General features: G+C 37.9%; 1 protein-coding gene across 5 annotated transcripts in view; it reads right to left on the bottom strand.

The window, feature by feature from the left end:
* LOC149842223 (uncharacterized) overlaps positions 1-21,121 on the bottom strand; it is a 55,354-nt gene extending 34,233 nt beyond the window's left edge. The window contains exons 1-6 of one of the 5 annotated variants that reach the window (XM_090001323.1): positions 20,861-21,121; positions 20,636-20,737; positions 20,239-20,352; positions 19,780-19,868; positions 11,205-11,268; positions 1,150-1,227 (exon numbers count right to left, since the gene is read on the bottom strand). In XM_090001323.1, coding sequence (XP_089857449.1) covers positions 1,150-1,227; positions 11,205-11,268; positions 19,780-19,868; positions 20,239-20,310 — 303 coding nt within the window. In that variant the 5' untranslated portion in view covers positions 20,311-20,352; positions 20,636-20,737; positions 20,861-21,121. Of the gene's footprint in view, positions 1-1,149; positions 1,228-11,204; positions 11,269-19,779; positions 19,869-20,238; positions 20,376-20,635; positions 20,738-20,860 lie in introns of all 5 variants that reach the window. The other 4 variants (XM_090001322.1, XM_090001319.1, XM_090001321.1 and 1 more) reach the window with 4 other exon arrangements.
* Between the last annotated feature and the right edge of the window lie 287 nt (positions 21,122-21,408).

Raw genomic sequence — 21,408 nt, 5'->3', positions numbered from 1 at the left:
GAACTACACCATGTAATTTGTCTCATTAACAAAGTTGTGGGGCCACCCAACTTCTCATATTAGTGTCCCCTCCTGAGGAAGAAAAGACTAGAGGGAGGCCCTCAATCTTCCGTTAGTCCAATGATTTTTTCAATTTAGGGTGCACCTATGGTCTCTCTTCTCCTTGGGATGACTAAGCGGCCAGTTTTACCACTTCCACGCCCTTAATACTAGATATGGCCAAGAAAGAAGAGCATAAGTGTCTAGGTTGAATGGAACGGAAGAAATAACATAAGATAGCTAGGATTTTCCAGAGCTTTGGGTTCAAAATGAGCTCCTACGGTTCTCCCATAGGAAAACCCTCAAGAGAGCTCTAGGAATGAATGTGGTAAGAGGTAAAGGGTAATTTGGCTTTCTTGGCGAGGAATTATGCTTAGGCATGAGAGTCCTATGTCATCCTCGTAGCGATACTTTGACAGGCCATTACTAGGGAAGTATAGATTCTCTAACATGTTTAATGGTTTGCTACTTGGTGCACTCAGAAGCTTTTTTTGTAAACTCAAGGTAAGCATATGAATTCCATATACTCGGACTCTTTAGGATCATGGCAAAGTCAAGCACACATGCTCTCCATACAGCTATAATTCTGTGCAGTGTGTTGGTCCCTCTTTTGTTTTGGCCTGAGCAGTGTGTTGCCAGTTGAGGTGTCTATCCACCATAGGTATTTGAGTCTTTTTATAGAAAAAATTTGAGAAAACTAAGATACATTTACATTTGGAAGCAAATAAAAGTGGAAAAAGAAATTGACAAGAAAATTTGGAATAAGGGATGCATGCAATATCTTCATCAATGAGAACAGAACTTAAAAAAAAAAATCAATCATGAGAAGGATAAATCACAAATTTCAACTACAAAATGTGAGCCTAAATTTGTAGTAATCTCACATAAATCCAGTAAAAGAAAAAGAAAACCTTTGTGGGAAACCAATGGTACAACTACAAAGAACCCATATTACGTTAGCAAATTACACTGTTATGCAACAGACAAGTGGTAAATGAATTGATGTCTCAATGAAGCCCTGATGATAAATATAGAGAAAAGGAATTATACCAGCATACATACATATATACATATATAAGGCATTTCTTCATGCCTTGAGAAAAGGCTGACCTTTCCAAACAACACCTTCCATACAGTACTATGAACAAAGGACAAAATTCCCAGCAACCGTGTTTCCCTTCTATTTCCCTAAAATGTCAAAATAAAGGAGCAAGATTAGCAGCTGCGTCCAGTCTGTAGCAACTATAGAAGCATGTCAATCTTAAAAATGTCAAAAAATTGGAAGAAATTTACTAGAATCAAAAGTGTAACATAAGGAATTTGAAATCATCTCAAAAATAATATTTACTTGATGATTAATAGAGAATACTCTTGTGAGCCACCTCAACTAACCCTCTTGCATTAGTAATCATGGTCATCCAATTTTTAAATTTTCTAGACCAAGCTTCATAATAAATTTAGCACCATGCCAATCATGCTTGAAGATATTTGGGTTGCGCATTTTTTGTGTAATGGCTCAACTCAAGCTTGATATCTAAGTTATGCAAGTCCATGGCAACATCTCTTATGGACATTTTTTCACCTCATTTTCCCAATCGAACAACTTTTTCTTTTGCAAAGGAGATTACTGACGTTCCAAACCAGTAGTTAACAAAAACACAAATATATATAATATATAGTGATATAAACATGCTAAATGGGTTTTTCGGCTTTTTCTGTGCTTTTTTCAATATTTCGACCCCATAGATGTGTTCAGCATGGACTATTTAGTAGAAATCAACACCCAGATCATATGTTTTCAATGAAAAAAATTTGATATTTGGAGCCTCAAAAATTTATAAAGATTTTGGACTGTTGGTTTTTCGAACCTTATAAAAATCCACCCATGTGTCAGAATGGAACGCTCCAAGATCTGATCCCGATAAAATCAAGTAGGTAGGTTACATCTGTACGGTCAAAATTTAAAAATAAAACCAAAAAAGCCTGAACAACAAATTTGGCATGTTAGCATCTCTCTCTCTCTCTCTCTCTCTCTCTCTCTCTCTCTCTCTCTCTCTCTCTCTCTCTCTCTCTATATATATATATATATATATATATATATATATATATATATATATATATATATACACATTCATTTTTAACACATTAGTAGCAAATATTTTTCCTATATATATACATACATACTTATATAGGAAAAATATTTGCTACTAATGTGTTAAAAATGAATGTACATATATATATATAATATAACTAGATTGTAACTAGGATTAGATTTTTTAGTTTTGAACTAGTCAACATAGGAAGTCGTTGGGCTCCCAAAGGCTCTATTTAGAGTCGTTGGGACCCCAACAACTCTCTATGAGTCTCCTCATTGTGTATAAATATGGGGCAAAACCCCTCTTCAATGTATGCTTCTTGCATGGTCTTGATCAATAAAATATTATTTTTTATTCCTTGTGTTTGCCCCTTTAGTGGGTGTTCGTGTGTGAGCCCATTTTGTGCCTTGTGAGTAGGAGTGGCAATCGTGTCGGGTTGGCGGGTCGACCCGACGGGTTGGCGGGTCAGCATACCTCAACCCGAACCCGACCCGTTTATTAAACGGGTTGGCTGTGGCAAACACGAACCTGGCCCGTTTAATAAACGGGTAACCCGACACGACCCGCCAACCCATTTAATAAATGGGTTGGGTCGGGTAAACGGGTTCTCAGGTTCGCGGGTCAGGTTGGCGGGTCGGGTTGGCAGGTTGGCGGGTCGGGTTGGCGGGTTGACCCACCCGCCTAACCCGTTTATTAAACGGGTCAGCCGGGTTGGCGGGTTGGCATACCCCTAACACGAACCCGACCCGTTTAATAAACGGGTTAGGCGGGTCGACCCGTTTATTAAACGGGTTTGTTTTTTCCAAATCCGAACCCGCCTAAGAGGCGGGTTGGCGGGTCGTGTCAGGTTTTGCCACCCCTACTTGTGAGTGTTCTTTTGTTACTTTGGTGGAACTCTTTGAGTGTTCACCGTGTTCTCTTGGTGAATATATTTTGGAGAACCTTGTTTCCTTTCATAGTATCAGAGCTTGGAGATCAAGCTGATTTTTTGGTGCATTGGGAAGTGTGTCACTCAAGATTTTAAAGAAATAAAGTTTCTTTTGCAAAATTTATTAAGTGCTTGTGAGATTGTTGTGTGCTCTTGGTGATGGAATTCTTATGTGTTCATGCTCTTCATTAGAGGTGCTCTCTTCGTGGTGGAGTGTTTGTGTTCTTCGTTGGAGGTGCTCTTTGTGGTGGAGTGCTCGCGATACTTTTTTATTATCTCTTCTCTTTTCTCTCTCCTTTCTATCTTCTATTCTTTCTCTTAGCCCTTGTAAACATGGATGACAATGATACTGTCACGTTAAAACCCATCAAACTCAATGACAAACTTTATAACATGGGCTTCAATAATGAAGCATTGGATATTGGGGAAAGGGTTGTGGAGATTAGTGGATGGGTCAAATTTGGAACCCAAACTAATTCGTACTAAGATAGAAGGAGAAAAGAAATTACCTCTTACGAAGGCAAAAAAAACCAAGGCTATGCCCACGTATGAGAAAAAAATGAAAAGAATGGAGAATGGGGCATAACAAGATTATGTCTTGGCTAATTAGTAGTTTTGATATCAAGAAGTACTCAAGTCTAGCTAGATTTGAACATGCAAATAAAGCATGGGACTATCTCAAAAGAATGTATTCTCTTAAAGATATTGCTCATATTTGCAACTTACAAGACAAAGTACGCACTATGACTCAAGGAAGAAACAGTATTAGAGAATACTTTAGTGACTTGTCCGACCTTTGGAATAAGTTGGCTCTTCTTGAGCCACAATGGCATTGTCCCGAAGACATAGAACTCCGTCAAAGACAAATTGATGTGGAACATTTATATCAATTCATTAATGGTCTAAGACCAGAGTTTGAGTCTACCAAACTAGCTCTTCTTCGTAGAGAAAGTTTTCTCTATTGAAGATACTATTGAAGAACTAAGTATGAAGGAAAATATACTCAAAAAAAAATATCTAAAAAAGATGATGATTCGGTCCTAGCCATGTCTAGACTGATAAACCATATCCATGCCTACAAACCACTATATTATAGGACACCAAACAATGATAACTATGAAAAACAAGGCAATGAGTTTGAGAAGAAAAAATTTATTTGTTATTATTGTCGTGAACCGGGACACGTCAAGATATATTATCCTAAATTAAAGAGGCTCTATGAGAAGAAGGTAGCATCAGTTGCACAAGAGTCAAGTGAGCTCAAAGCTACACAAGAATCAAACATTGGGAGCATATCCTTGACTCAACTTATAGAAGCTTCATCAACTTGAGTCACGGACTATTCTGTTGGCATCTCTAGCCCTGGTAAGACTCTTTGGCTTCTTGACTCAGGTGCCTCATTTATGATGTCAAATAGTGATATGTTATCTAAATGTAATAACTCAAGCATGTCAAATGTTTTTACTGTTGATGGGACATCCCTTGAGATAAAGGGAATAGAAAAAATCAAAAATATTTCAAAAGGTTTTTTTATTCCAAAAATTAGATATATTCTCAAGTTAAACCTAAATCTTTTGTCTGTCTCTCAACTATATAACCTTAAGTATAATGTTTTCTTCTCTTCTATTGGTTATTGAGTGTAGGATCGTCAGTCAAGGAAGCTGATTGGGGAAAGCCATAGGGAAGGAGGTTTATACTACATGAATTTTTTGGAAATACCAAAAAGTACATTTTGTTGTAATGTTCAGAAACTGGATTTAGATTTATGGCATAAATGACTTGGCTATCCTAATGTATCCAAAATCTAGCACTTTCCAAATTTGAAAAAAAATTGTAATCTTGAAAATTTTACATGTGAAGATTATATTCTTAGAAAGATGAAAAGATTGTCATTTCAAGAACTTTTGTCTCTACGTGACCACTTGAGTTAATACAATCGGATGTTTGGGGTCTAGCACTTGTTGTATCTAAGGGTGGGTTTGCATATTATTCGATCTTTGCTGTCAACTTTACACGACACACGTGGATTTACTTTCTCAAACATAAATCTAAAGTTTTTTATATTTTCAAATATTTCACAAATTGGTCAAAAATCAATTTCAAAAGGATATCTCTATCTTTCACGCTGATTCAGAGGAAAAATTTTATCAAAAGATTTTAAAGATTACCTAGAATCAAATGGTATTTGTAATATCGCGTATTTTCATACTTAGTCATTTTATGAGATTTTTGAAAATTTGCACAAGTCTGGGAGAAAAATCGTTTGAGGCTTGATTTTTAGACTGAAGTCTTTGAGTCTGGGCTTGACCCAGGCCCCATCGACAAGGTCGAGGCGAGCCAAACGAAGCGTGAGAAAGAGTTTTAATTTTGACTTTTAAATTCAAGCAAAATTCGGGTTATTTTCAGGTGAAATTCAGAATTTCGTAGTCGTGTAATATATCGTTGGATGTGTCTCGGAATTCGGAGTGCAACGATATCTTGTTTTCCTGATTTCGAGTTCTGGTTTGCCCGGAAATCACATTTTTTTAAAAAATTAGTAGTTTGTCGAAATGGATCCGAAGTTTGATCGGATTGGATCCAATGCATAAAATCCGAATTATTATGGATTTGGATCTTCTGTAAGACCCACTATAATCTGGATTTAATCCAGATCTTGATCCATATTCATTTTGGGTATGGGTTTGGATTTGTGGATTTAGATCTGGATCCAAATCCAATCCCCATGATTTTTCAGCTTTAAATTGAATATAAAGCTTTATTTTGGTGTTGAATAAGGTTAGGAAACCTTCTGGATTAATTTGGTTATTTTTGGGTACCTTTAGATAATTTTAATTAATTAAATAAATAAATAATATTAATTCTGAATTTTATTTTTGGGGCTGAGTAGGACTCTTTAAAAGAGTCCTTATTCCAGCTTAAGAGAGGTTAGGAAATAGTTTTAAAAGGATTGGAAGATTTTGTTTTGAAAAGTCAACATTTGGTAGTATTTCAAAAAATTAGGAAACAAAAGGAGAGAGAGTTCCACTTTTGGGGAACTCTCTTAGAGAGAGCTGGAGAAGGAGAGGTGACCTCCCCTATGGGGGCCTATAAAAAGACTTCAAAAAGAGAGAGAAAAGAGAAAGAGAAAAAAAATGAGGAGAGAGAAAGTGAGGAAAAGAGAGGTCAAAGAGGGAAGAATAGGAGGATATTTGATCTTTTTCAGCCATCCATCCACATTTTTCAACATCTACTATTGTTTTTCTTCATTTTATATACAAGGTACGGGTCTTTCTCTTGAATCAAATGAGAAAAAGAGCATGGATTTGTATTCCATGCAATATTCTCACACTCTAGATGGGACATCAAGGAAGAAATTAATTACACTATTTGGTATCTTTTACCATTTCAAATCAGTTTCAAGTTCTTTACACAAGAACCATTTTGCAAATCAACACACAAAAACAATTTCGAGCCCTAGCCCTCACAATTTAACAATGTAATTAAATTTGAAAAACAAACAATTTTCAAAAATTATTTTGCAATACATAAACAATCAATAACATTAGAGCAACACATACTCCTGGCATACATAGGCCTTCAGTGCTTCACACATAACCACTAACCTATGTCACATGGGTGCGGGTGTGGCACTTCCAAAAAACCCGGGTGCGGGGGCGCGGCAAAAAAATAAATAAAAAATTATATATATGTATATATATATATAGAGAGAGAGAGAAGGGGAGTCTGGGGGTTCCCCCCGGCCCGGTGAGGAGTCCTTGCAAATGCCCATATCAAAAGCTGCCCAAGTGAAGAGGTGGGGGCTTCTTATTGCTTTGTGGGCACTTGGTTGCCTCTTTTGGTCCTTTAATACAAGTGGTTTCGCCGTTTATTAGGAGCCACGAGTCAGACTTTAAAAAAAAAGAGAAAATGGCAAACATGAATTTTCTACTTTCACGAATCTAGCGATTCCAACTTCCTAAACCCATCACAACCTTTATTTTTCACCACAATTCTCAAGAACTCGTTTGGAAAAAAAGTGGCAAGTCCCATGCAGCACAGATGTACCTGCTTACGAGAATCAGACTAAAACTTTCTACCAAAACTAATTAAATGGATTCAGGTCGATCGAACACCTGACCCGATTGGGAAGAAAAGAAACACCTCAAGCCTCTCATTGGTCAAAATTTGGCTGACATGAATTGAATAGTCAATAGTGCAATTGATTCAATGGTCAAAATTTGGCTGACATATTATTTTACCGGGTATAATTCGGGTCTGGTTCATGTAAATCAATTGAACCCGAATCTATACCTGGTATAATCATCATAAGTAGACAATGGCTCGTCCATAATCATATGGCTAGGCTTTGGATAAACGAGGTTGGAATTTAAACTTTGATCATAACAAAAAATTGAAATTAATCGAGAAATAAATTTAGGTGTACATCATAGTGACAAAAGTTTAAAACGAGAAATTATTGCACGTGTTTTCCTGGTGAATTTTGAATAGTTTTTTTAATCTTGCGTTCTTTTAGTCGAAATCACCACCAGTAGTAATTAAACTAATACTTAAAACATAAAAGGCTAAATTGGAAAACAAAAACCCAAGCTATATACCATATTAAAGGCTTTACTCGAAAACACTCAATCAAAGTAATTGAGTTCCACTTCCCAAGGCTTCGAATTTTGAACGTTTTTTCTTTTCTTAATGAGTTACTACTTTCCAAAGTTTGTTTTATGGAAAACCATCTAAACCAACAATTAATTAGCCTAAAATGATGCACATTACTTAATGCATATTAATTAACTCTGATTTCTAAAAAGTTTAATTCCATATTGGACACAGCAATTTTCTGCTACATAACAAGTAGAAAGCGATATTTTCAGCATATCACAATTTTATCGTTAATGCTTTCAAGAGCGATTATTACAACAACAACAACTACGCCTTTATCCCAAAACAATTGGGGTCGACGATATGAACCAAAAAAGAAAATCATTCTGGGTCTTCCACATGAATCCTTCTCCTCCAATCATTTCTATCCAATGCCATGTCCTCGGTGAGGTTCAAAGCATTCATATCCTTTCCTATCATCTTCATCCATGTCTTCCTAGGCCTACCCCGACCTCTTTTAACTAATATATTTTCCCATTTCTCCATCCTTCTAACTAGAGCATCATTAGGCCTGCGCCAAATATGTCCAAACCACCGTAAATGATTCTCTCTCATCTTATTTTCAATGGGTGCAACGCCTACTTTCTTACGTATCTCCTCGTTCTGAATCTTATCTTTTATTGTATTTCCACACATCCATCTAAGCATACGCATCTCAGCTACACTCATTTTTTTGAATATAATGTCTCTTAGCAGCCCAACATTCCGTATCATATAGTACAGTGGGCCTAATAGTCGTCCTATAAAACTTTTTCTTCAACCGCAATGGCATTCTACGATCGCACAACACTCCAGTTGCACTTTTCCATTTCATCCAGCCAACCTTTATCCTATGATTTACATCTCCATCAATTTCTCCATACTTTTGAATGATAGATCCCAGATATTTGAAACAATCATCCACCGGTATTTCTTGCTCACCAAGCTTCACTACACTCTCATCACGACTTCGTTGCTTACTAAACCGACATTCCATATATTTTGTCTTACTCAATTTAAAACCTCTTGCTTCCAATGTCTATCTCCATAATTCTAACTTAGCATTAACCCCAGCTCTAGACTCATCAATCAAAACGATATCATCAGCAAACAACATACACCACGGCACATTTTCTTGAATTGATCTCGTAAGCTCATCAATCACTATAGCAAATAGAAAAGGGCTTAAAGCAGATCCTTGATGTAACTCAACCGTTATAGAAAAATTGGTTATCCCTCCACAAGTGCGGACATTGGTTACTACTCCTTCATACATATCTTTAATTATACTAATGTACTTGAGAGAAACACCTTTTTTCATCATTGTCCACTAGAGAACGTCCCTAGGTACTCTATCGTATGCCTTCTCCAAATCAATAAAAACCATATGCAAATCTTTTTTCCTCTCTCTATTTCTCTCAATAAGTTGTCTAAGAAGATATATAGCTTCCATAGTTGATCTTCAAGGCATAAAACCAAATTGATTCTCTGATACCATGACAACCATTTCATAGGGCAATTTTAAATTCCGCAACCCATTTCATAGGACATTTTTTTTTTAAAAAAAAATCCAAAAAATGGACTGAAATGATCCTGGGTGCAGTCAACGCACCCAGGGTCAGGTTGACCGCACCGACATCGAGTCGCGTCAACGCGAGTGCGGCACCCTGCTAGCGAAATCCCTGTGACAAAGCCACTAACATATCTCAAAAGTGATTTATGTCAATTGCAAAATTTCAGTAAACATAAAACACACACAATTTCACATTTTATATTCTCAATGCACATTCAAAACACAAAAAGAATGCACATTTAGCCAAACACATACACATGCGAATAGAAGGCTTGCATACCACACCATTCATGATCAATTTCATGCATATGACCAACCAAATATGCATATGATCACAGTCACGCAAACATCTAATTATTTTTATATTCATGTGTATGATATGCATATTGCAAATTGATCGATTTAGGATCAGATTCATATACCAAATCAGAAAATACATATTCCGATCATATTCATGTACATAAATCGGCTATGCAGAAATTTTTAAGTGTTGATCAGATTATTTGTGCACATGATCAATTTTATGAACACGAATTGGCTATGCAGCAATTTAACTTTTGCTGGTCAGATTCATGGACATGTATCGACCCACCAGAAAATATTACATACCGATCAGATTCATACACATGATCAAATTCATGTACATGTATCGACCAATCAGAAATCATCCACAGCTGGTCAGGTTCATGTACATGGTCTGATCCATGCATAAATTAACAGCAGCTGGTCTGATTCATGTACATGAACAGGTTTATGTACATGGATCAACCAACATAAATTATCATCAACTGGGCTGATTCATGTACATAACAGGTTCATGTACATGGATCGGCCAGACATATAAGTAATATCAGTTGGTCTGATTCATGTCCATGAACAAAATTATGTACATGGATCGGCTATACAAAATAACATATCAATAGCTGGTCTGATCCATGTACATGATTTGATTCATGTATATGAGTCAGCCAGACATAAATATATTAACAGCTGAATCAGAAAATATGATTGTTGAATAAAAAAAATATATTACATCAACTGGTTTGATTCATGTACATGGATCGGCCATCACATGTTATTCAGCTGCATACACGATTCAAACTCACAACCAATAAATAGTCATCAAGCTGAAAATAAAAACATATTTATATTGCACGTTCATGAAATCAGCAAGTCAGAAAACACAAATATATATATATATATATATATATATATATATATATATATATATATATCAGTATGAAATCAGCAAATCAAAAACACACATCTATATTTCAGATGCATGAGTACTAAAATCGACATATATGAACTACATAAATCTTTTCACATGCATGATCAAGAAAATAGACAGATATGAACCACACATATATTTTTATATGCATGAGCAGGGAAATCGACCAAACTGAAATATATATATATATATATATATATATATATATATATATATATATATATATATATATATATATAATTTCATATGCATAAACAAGGCAAATTGACAACCCTGAAATATATATACATATATATATTCAGATTGCATGAACAAGAAAAATCGACAAACCTGAAATATATATATATATATATACATATAAACGGCATTCCTTATTTTATTTTTTAAAACTTTTCTAACTATTTCTTTATATTTTGCATAACAAAATGATGCTAAAACCAACCATTTCTTATCCTTTCTTTTGTATTTTTAAAAATTTTAAAGCATCCAAGATGTTTTTGAGATTTTCCCAAGAAAATTTACTTTTGAAAAAAAAAATCAAAGAAAATCCTTGCTGAGAAATTGGCATGAATGATATTTTGTGGCTATGGTGTCATCTCTAAACAATTACAAGTAATTTGAATTGGAAAAATACAAATTTATTATTTACTAATCAATAACTAAAATTCATACAGTCAAGTAAAATTATCACGAGAAAACAGATACCTTATCTCTATGGCAAAGAAGCTCCAATGCCCTTGCTCCCACAGCATAGCCCGCATCTTCAAGTCTGCTCTACCTCTAAGAAATCAATGTTGTTCACAAAGAAAATAATGCTAAACCAAGAGAAATAAATAGATGTTTATGTTGAAAAATTTTGCAACTAGAATACGCAAGTGCCAGACAATGAAAAACTTACCAGTAATAAATTTTCAATATAGTAGTAAGGAGATTAGAGTTGACCATCAACACTAGTAGGTTTTGCAGATAAGCTAAAAAGCATTCAAGAAATTCAAAGTAAATCCTTGAGCTATTGATGAAAGTTAACTTCATTTTCTCACAAACTTATAGGCACAGACATATGTCAAGTGTTTGTCACCTGATTTCAATTTCCAAATATGTACATTTAACAAATATAAGCATGCATACTCTACAGCTGAATATTTTTCTCTTGCATGCTAGATCGAAGGTAAATATGTGAACCTAGGCTTGCAGATTTATTATTATGAACTTTTCTCTTTTTTTTATGGAAAGTGAAAATTTATGAACTTTTCTAATCAACCATAAAAAGCAGCAAATATAGTTATCTGAGTCTGTCCAGTACCTCAATGTCAAAAATAAGTTGAACAGACTAACGGACTCTGCACATGTAAGATCGCGTATTTTTGGCCCCTAGTCAATGTATGAGTTTTTCAAAATTTGGCTAAGTCTGGTAGAAAAATCGTTTGAGGCTCGATTTGTAGACCAATGTCTTAGAGTCTCGGTTTGACCCAGATCTCATCGGCAAGGTCAAGGCGAGCCAATCAAAACGTAGTAAAGAGTTTTAAATTTGACCTTTAAATACAAGCGAAATTCAGGATAATTTCAGATGAAATTCGGATGTTTATATGTGTGTTATATACCGTTGGATGCATCTCGGAATTCTGAGCGCAACGGTACTTTATTTTCCTCGATTCAAGCTATGGTTTGCCCAAAAATCGCATTTTTAAAAAAAAGTAGTTTGGACTTTGGATCTTGGATCCGAATTTGGATCAGATCTGGATCCAAATCCATGTCCAACAAGAATTGTAACTTTAAATTCAGTTAGGGGGCTTTAATTTGAGGTTATTTTCATATAAAAAGTCTCTCTGGTCAATATGACCAATTTTGGAAGCTTTTAAATATTTAAGAATTAATAAATTCAAAAAAAAATAATTTATTAATTTTATTAATTTCGGGATAGAGGTTAAGGAGGTTTAGGGTTAAACCTCTTGCTTAACTAAAAAGGGGGGCTAGAGGTTTCCAAAAGGATTGGAAAAGTCAAAAAGTCAAACATGGTGGAGTTTTAAAAATTGGAAACTCCGAGAGAGAGAGAGAGAGAGAGAGAGAGAGTCCCACATTTGGGAACTCTCTCTAGAGAGTTTTCTGGAAATAGGGGGGGGGGGGGGGGGGCAGCCCTTCTCCCTCATGCATTTAAAGAAAGAAAAAAAAGAGGAGAGAAAGGAAAAGAGAGAAAGAAAAAGAGAGAGAGAGAAGGAAGGAGGAAGAGGGAGGCCATTGATTCTCAGCCCAAGCTCCTTCCACCGCCCTTCTCGTGTTTTTCATCAAAGGTATGGGTACCTCTTTGTGAAACGGTTGAGGATTAGGGTGAAGATGGATTTCATGCATCTTTTTTATGGAAATCCATAGTGGAATAAGGGATCCACGATTTCAACATTTGCACATATGTATTTTCTGTGTTTTCTCATTGTTTCTCAAGAAAAATTTATACATGACCATAGAGATGGTGTGGGTGACGGTCAACAAACCAACCGAACCCGGTTCGGTTGGCCTGCCAGGCCATAATCACGACAGTAGGCCCAGCCGAGCGATCAACTGGGCAGGGAATCTTTCAAAAAAAAATTGGAAAACCCTGTTTCTTTTCAAGTGGGTGCTGGCCGAGTATTGGCAGGGCCGAAGCAGGCCCAGCCGACCCAGTCGGCTGGGTGCTGGCCTGCGGTTCCAGGTAACACGAAAAAAAAAATTATATCTATAGTTTTTTTTATGTTGTTTGTTCCCTGACAGCATACACAGGCCCCAACTGGGCCTGTGCATATGCTGTCAGACCGAGCCGACAGGGTTGGCTGGACTGGATGGTTTAATAGAAAGAAAATTTTATATATTGGTCTGGGCTGGGTTTGCCCTATAGAAAAAAAATTTTATTATTATTATTATTATATATATATAACTGTTATTTAATGCATATGTTGTTTGATTTGACAGCATACACAGGCCCGGATCGGGCCTGTGTTTACACTGTCAGACCCAGCCGAGTGGTCGGCTGTGTATGGGGTGGAACAGAAAAAAAAAAAACTTATTGTTCTGGACTGGGCTGGCTGCCAGACCAGCCGAGCTTGGCTCGGTTGGCCCGACAGGCCGAGCCCGGGTGCCAGGTAAGTCCAGCCGGGTGACGGTTAGGCATGAGTTGATATAAGAGGAAAGTAAAATATAAGTCTAGTACTGGCCCACGATCGTTTTTTTTTTCTCTCTCAATGCTGCAACTATGTATGCACCTATATGTGGACTGTTTTTATATTTTCATACTCTGTTGGCAGATGCATTATCATATATGATCTGCAAATTTATATTGCACGTAGGGACATGATGTGTTGTATCCAGTGCTTTTCGGCTGACCAGTCAACTCCAGCTGATCCGGTCGGCTGGACTGATTGACAGGTCCTTTCGGCTGGACTGTTTCGCCTAATCGGCGAGCAGGCTGTCCGGTCCAGGAATGTCATGCCCGACCAGCAGTTCAAGGATATGCAAAAATATATTTGCTTGACAAAAGGGAAATGTAAATTTTAGACATGTAGAATTTTATTTTAATGTGCATTGTTGTGGTTAGGGAATGAAACATGTAAAGGTGCTATCATGTATCTGCCAGGTCATCGACGTTTTGTACTTAACATGTAAAGGTGTGCTATCATGTATCTGCCAGGTCATCGACATTTTTGTACTCACACACACTCAAGGGAGTATGCATGGGCACGGATACATGTACATTGATGCAAAAAATACCCATGACAAAGATGCATATGAGTTGAGAAATTTTATGCGTATGAATAGCCTTGTTTTTCATGGGTGCACATGCATTTGGCACATTAGTCTGGTGCTATGTCACAGGGATTCGGCCAGACAGGTGCCGCACCCGTGTCGACGCGACGCGGGTGCGGGTGCGGCACCCGGTGCGATCAACCCAACCTTGGGTGCAGTCAACGCACCCAGGGTCATTTTGGTTCATTTTTTCCCATTTTTTGAAAATTGAGCAAAGAAATTCAAAACCCTAAATTGCGGAACCAAATCGCAGAAAAACCCTCAATCGCATAAACCCGAGTAAAGGGAAATCTCAAAAGGCAAAACTAAACAGGAATGGGGTCGGACGAAAAAATGCCAAAGAAAAGGAGAAGGATCGAAAACAGAAAAATACCTCGAGTGAGCCTATTGATGCTCATAGACAGCTGATCCTGGCTTCGCCCCACCCTCTCCGGCCGATCTTCGAAAACCCTAATTAGGGTTTCCAGCATCGATGAGATCCCTCTCCCCAACACCTCTGCACTTTCTCTGACCGCCTCCGTACCCGGAACACTGCCGAGGATGACCGTATTTTCGGATTCCGTCGACTATTTTCCAGCATCGTCGGCGTGTAGGGTTTCTGAGGAAGGATTTACGTCCATGGTGGGCAGAGTTTTCCATGGCAAAATCCCTTGGAATATTTGAATTTGCAAGGAAATAAAAAAACAAAAATAAAAATAAAAAAGTGAAAACACATATTTTTTCGAAAGCACATTAGGTCATGTTGAACATGAGCGTTTTTGCTCAAGCTAGCCATCCAATTTGCATTTTAAAAAGCTCAAAAGTCAACAAAACCACGTGGCATTCATCCAAAATGCAAACAGATGACCACAATGTCGACATGAGCAAAAACGCTCATGTTCAGCATGACCTGATCTGCTTCCTATTTTTTCTACGATCAGGGTGAAAATGGGTCGGGTCAGACAAGACAAAAAACCCAAATGATAAAAATGGCTTCAGTTTTCGGTTTTGGATATTAAAATAATTTCATACTCGTATTGTGTGTCAGGTCAGGGTTTAGTGGGTTGGGTCTTTACTGGTTCCGGTATGAATTGAGTTAGGAAATAAATGCTCAGGTCCGTATCGGTTGGGTAGCAATTGGTTAAGATCTACACTAGTTTCGAATTTGGGTTGGGGTTCATATCTTGGCCTCCACCAACCCATGGGTCTATAACAATCAGGTAAGATCTAACCAGTTCAATCCGTCGCTTCAGATTGGATATACTTGAGTTTTGAGTCCAAACTTCAAAGTGATGTCTGGACCATAAGATTGGATCTCAGTTCTTGAATTCAAATTTGGCTTGAGGATATCTGGTTGTCTCCAAGGCTTTGGGGATATAAGTGGATCGGAATCAGTTATGCGTGGTGATTACCAAACATAAATTGGATACAATATAACTGAAATTTCAGAACCAGTTAGGGAGAGGTTCAAATCCAGATCCAGTTAACTTTTTAGAGGGCACGTGAACAGGTCAGATCAGATTAGGGGCGCAAACAGATTAGCTTTGATTGGAACTCCAATCCGAATCACGCTTTATTTCCAGAGACGGGTTTTTAAAATAAGATCTGAAGGGGTGTCCCAGGACCCGCACCGGGGGGAACCCCCGACCCCCCCCTTATATATATATATATATATATATATATATATATATATATATATATATATTGCATTTTTTCCCCTACCGCACCCCCGCACCCAGGTTTTTTGGAAGTGCCGCATCCCCGCACTCGCACCCGCACCCATGTGACATAGGTCTGGTGTTATAAATAACACATTACTTTGGTTTTTAACATGTGATGCATCAATGGCCTAAATGGGCCATCACCGGCCTGGAAAGTCGTGGGTTTGGTTGCTTTTCATATATATTTAATTTGCATCACTTAAAACCTTCACGTAATGGGTACCAGACACACTTTCGGTGCAGCAAAGGGGTCGACGCTGATACACGTTGATGCTACTCAACCCACGTTAATGGATGCCGACGTGCTGCAGTGAGAAGATCGGACTGCACGTGACACAACGAAGGTTGTTGGTAACGAGGGGGTTGCTCTTCCTGTGCACAAGCCTGTAACCACAGTAACTCAATGGCAGATGTGGAAGGCACAGAATCGGATCAACACTTTGGTGCAGCGAGGGAAACCGGACCACAGCCTACACGCTGGGTGTTGACATTCCTCGGATTTTCCCTCCGCTGCAACAATAGGTTTAGTCAAGTTATACTTGATGTTGGATTTCAATCTTGTTTAATTAACACAGATTTATTTGTTAAGATTTCTGATGTAGGTATTATTATTATTCTCTTCTATGTGGACGATGTGATCATTACTGAAAGTGATAAACAAATAGTTGAACATATTAAAGGGCTTCTTAAAACTCATTTTGAAATGACTGATTTGAGATCTTTTATTTTTATTTTTGTATAGAAGTTGCTTATTCTTTAGGAGGATATTTGTTGATTCAATCTAAATTTGCTTTAGATATTGTTGTCAAGTTCGGTATCTCAGATGATAAGGTCGGCACTCCTAAAGTTGTCAATGTCAAAATGAAAATTGATGATAGGAAACCACTTGAAAACCCAACACCTTACAGACAACTTATCGGAGCATTGTCACATCTCTCAATTACAGGCCAAACATTATGCATGAAATCACACACTGAGTGCCGACGTACTGCATCAACGTCAACCTCATTAGTGTATCAGGTCAAACATTACGCATGCAATCACACACAAATGTGACCGTTGAGAGCAGCCCAACAGCCAATTGGAGTTGCCCCCTTGTGTCCCCTTGTATTATAAATAGGCCTTTGTATATCCGACTCTTCTAAGAGTTCTCTTATGCAATAACAAAGATATTTTTGACCCTTGTGAGGGTGTTGCGGTTTATTCAATCAAGTGTTTCACTTGATTGAAGGGTGTTCTTGCATGTTCATAAGTGACGTATTTTGGATTTAGTCCATTTCATTACACTACAGAGGTAGAGTATAGAGCAATGGCAGTTGTGACAGCTAAGATTTTATGGATTTGGTATTTACTTGTTGTTCTTCATCAAAGGATCACTCGATCATTATTGTTTTGTGACAACAGAAATGTTGTTGCTATAGACACTAATCCCATTCAATATAGGAAGATGAAGCATGTTGAGCTGAACCAACATTTTGTTTGGGAGAAGGTAGAGAGTTGAGAAATTCAACTGTTATTTGTTAAAGGAGAAGATCAGATAGCCGATTTATTTACCAAGCCCTTGTCATCTATAAGACATTGGTTCTTGAAAAACATATTGTCCATGGTCATTAAAACCCATATACAGTTTGAGGGGGGTGTTAGAAATCGTATTTATGTATGTATGGGTATTCTTGTCCTTTAAGTGAAAAGATGTCATGATGTTGTCTTATGTAATTGTGTATGAGAGCAATTTCATAAAAAAACATATAACTGTATATAAAAGAAGGGATGACCCAAGAGGAGGGCATGCCCATTTAGTTTGTTTTCTCTTTCTTCTTTCTTCTTTCTTCTTTCTTCTTTCTTCTTTCTTCTTTCTTCTTTCTTTTTTCTTTTTTCTTCTTGATTTGCAGACATGGTTCCCAAGGAGAGCGTCTTCACAATTAAGCACTAAGAAGAAGGTATACAAGAGAGAAGATAAGAAAATATTCTAAAAGTTTCATTAGAACTAAAGAATGAGGATGAATACAACAAACCGAGGATTGACCCAATTGGGCTACACAAAAAAACAAAAATAGTTGACTATATGATATCAGGACTAAATATCTAAAATAATCACATGTACAAGAGTAGAAGGGTAGCACAAAATCTAGTACTACACCTATTACATTTCTCAACATTGCTTATGTTATAAATAAAGCATGTCGGTTTATGCATGAGCCAACACATCAGCACTGGGCACATGTTAAGAGAATTTTGCGTTATTTGAAGCAAATGATCACTTTCGGATTGAAAATCAAAATATCCAACTCATTTCAATTGTTAGAATATTCTGATGCAGACTGGGCTAGTTGCCTAGACAATCACAGGTCTACAAATGGATACTTGACTTATCTAGAGCCAAATTTATTATCATGGAACTCAACCAAACAGAAAACAGTTGCCAAGTCGAGTACAAAAGCATAGTATAAGAGTCTTGCAGGGGCGACTTCAGAGCTTACACGGCTTTCTTATTTATTGAAAGAGTTGGGCATTTCTCAAGAGCAGCCATCTTCAGTACTTAGGTGTGATAATTCGAGTGCTACATACTTGACAACCAATCATGTGTTTCATGCATGAACTAAATACTAGAGATAGATTTTCACCTTATTCAAGAGAATGTAAGAAAAAATGAGTTATCAATAAAATTTCTCTCATCAAAGGATCAGTTGGCAGATATCTTGACAAAGCCCCTTGCAGCAGCAAGGTTCTGTTATTCGAGATCCAAGCTTAATCTTATAAATAGTAAGATAAGCTTGAAGGGGGGTGTTGAGGAAGAAAGGTCTAGAAGCAATCAGACTGGAGTCGTCTCAGACCAACTACCTAATAAAGTAAGGAGAGGTAACACAGAGTCAATGAAGGAACTCAATGAAGAAAGGACTAGGCAGTTACCTAATGAAGATGATACAAAGTCAAAGAGGAGGCATCTAGAAGATAAAAGTTGAAGAGAAAATGGATTGCCTTACCAAATCCTACAATTGTGATAGAGATCCTCATGAAATCCACAAGGTCTCTAAGTTTCTGAACAGGAATATGACTTTGTATTTAGACAAAATCATGTACCAACCTCATATATTTAATGGAACCTCTCTCACCCTGAATGGTAATGAGAGAAAGATTGTTTCCCCATGGACGTAGATTCAAATCAGAACCAAACCATGAGAGTTCAAATTTTGCAATGACAAGATGTTACATGGAGGGTCGTTCTAGGAAATACATTGCTATCCACACAAGGAGCCGATTGATCACGGGCCCACCACTCAAATCTACTGTGCAGCTATTTTAGCTTGTCATATATTATAGGTTTCAAAGAATAGCAAAAGGCCGATAAGGAATTAGATCAGCAAAGAAAAAAGGAAAAAAATTGAATATAACGTTTGGGCGGGTTCATGTGAAAGCTGCAAGAGGCACAAGAACTGCTAAAAAACAGGTATGCAAGAATATGAAATATTACGATTAGTCAAATCTATTCTTCCAATCTCAAATGAAGAAAAAGAAAATTTCTCGCTTTATTTGCTTTTACGAACAATCTAACCTATGGGGCAAAGCAGCCCAGTTCAACAACAATTAACAATTTGATCCTCGCCTCTACTTCGTAATTGATTCTTGTTGAGTTTTATTTTTTGGTAGTTCCACATAATATAGCGTGTTTCCAAACCTTCTTTAACCTTTTATCTTTTCCTTTCCTCTGACCCATGAACCTACTTTTCAACTCATGAATGCCAACCTTGCAAATTTAAGACCCAGAGGGTACCACGTCAATCAGGGTTTATAAATGAGATGGATATTACCTCCGTTCTAACTCCGTAATGTTATCGACCTGTGTCTGGTTGTACTGGACGATCTCGGAAAACAGAAATGCAAACGCACTCATGCTGACCTGCAACAAATCCATACGGAAGAAACCCAAGGCTAAACATGACAAACAGGAAAAAAAACAAAACAAAAAAATCAAAAAAGGGCCAAACCAATTCAGAATCATAAATGCTTGCAAACTTAAAACCGTGACTACCTGAATTCCCATTCAATTTAGGCCCCAAAACTAACGGAGCTAAGAAAGAAAGTGGACTAATAAACCAGAAGCTTGAAAATCTCCAAATAGAACAAAAGGTCCCAAAGTTCCAAAGTTGAGATCACAGCGTTTTTTCAAAAGAAAAAAGAAAACCGCAAAACCCAACAATGAAATTGTTGAAAGAAAATAATGAACGGAAATTCAACCAAGGATGCAATTTTAAAGGAGTGAAATCCACCTCTTGTTTCCCTTTGCTGAGGGGCTTGTCGAGAACGTTGGAGTATTGCTTGGCCTTTCCAACTCCAATCATGATGTGACTCGGGGCTGTCGTCCCTTCTCCCTCGCGCTTTACCTGGGACAGAAGCCAAGGTCCCCCTGTTTAAGGGGTCGGTGGTATCGTATTGGCCTTTTTGCAGGACTTCCCCCCTCACTCATAGCAGCCAGCACGATGCACACTAGCCGGGCTCGAGCCGAGCTTGGTATGTACAAGCTCGGCTAGCCCAAAAGCCTGAGTACTCAGCCTCTGCTCATGCCGAGTTACGAGCTTGGCTCGGCCTGGTTCGTTAGCTCGTATTGAGGCGAGCTCGAGCCAAGCCTGAACTCGTTTAAACTCAAATGGGCTCGGTTGAACTTACCGGCAGAGTGGACTGCAATCGCCGGTGTGGCTAGGCTGGCTGTAAAGGCGTCGGGCCACCGGTTGCTGGTGCCACAGGGAGAGCAAGGGGTGATGGCCGATGCTGTAGTGGATCGGCGTGGGGAGCCGTGGAGGAGAAATGAGAAAGGGAGAGAAAATAAATGGAGGAATAAGAAAAGGAGGGGAATAGAAGGAAGAATAACCGAAGAGGAAGAAGAGCACTTACGTTGTGGTGGATCGTCGGGCGATGGCCGATGCTGTAGTGGATCTCCAGGTGGAGCCGTGGAGGAGAAATGAGAAAGGGAGAAAGAAAAATCAATGGAGGAAGAAGAAGAGGAGGGGAAAAGAGGAAGAAGAATAAAATAGGCTGGAACTGGCCGTCGGTGTCGCAGGTGGTCCGGTGGTGGTGGAGCGTCCGGTGAAGACGATGACAGCCTGTGAGCCTGTGGGATAAGCTAAGCTAATAAGACTTATTTAGGTCGGACTCTTCGTGACCTCGTTTGATCCATATTTCGATTGAGAAGGTCTACGACGTCTCACAAATTCCAATGACTGACTGACCCTTAAGAATTGAGGTGTGAAACTGTAAAGGCTTCTTGGAGCCTTGGACCCATGCTCGTAGGGAGAAATAGGTTCACTTCACATCGTCTATCACCATATGATAAAGTTTGCTATCCTCTAAAACATGTTTTAGGTTTCTGGCTATATTCAATTGGGGTGTCTTAGGAATAATTCCTAAGACGTATCTATTCCTAGGTTTAAATCAAGTCACTC

This window comes from Nuphar pumila, chromosome 3 (genome assembly GCF_984573655.1).
Source record: "Nuphar pumila chromosome 3, dmNupPumi1.hap1.1, whole genome shotgun sequence".
Classification (NCBI taxonomy): Eukaryota; Viridiplantae; Streptophyta; class Magnoliopsida; order Nymphaeales; family Nymphaeaceae; genus Nuphar; species Nuphar pumila.
This window is presented reverse-complemented; position numbering and strand designations above follow the sequence as displayed.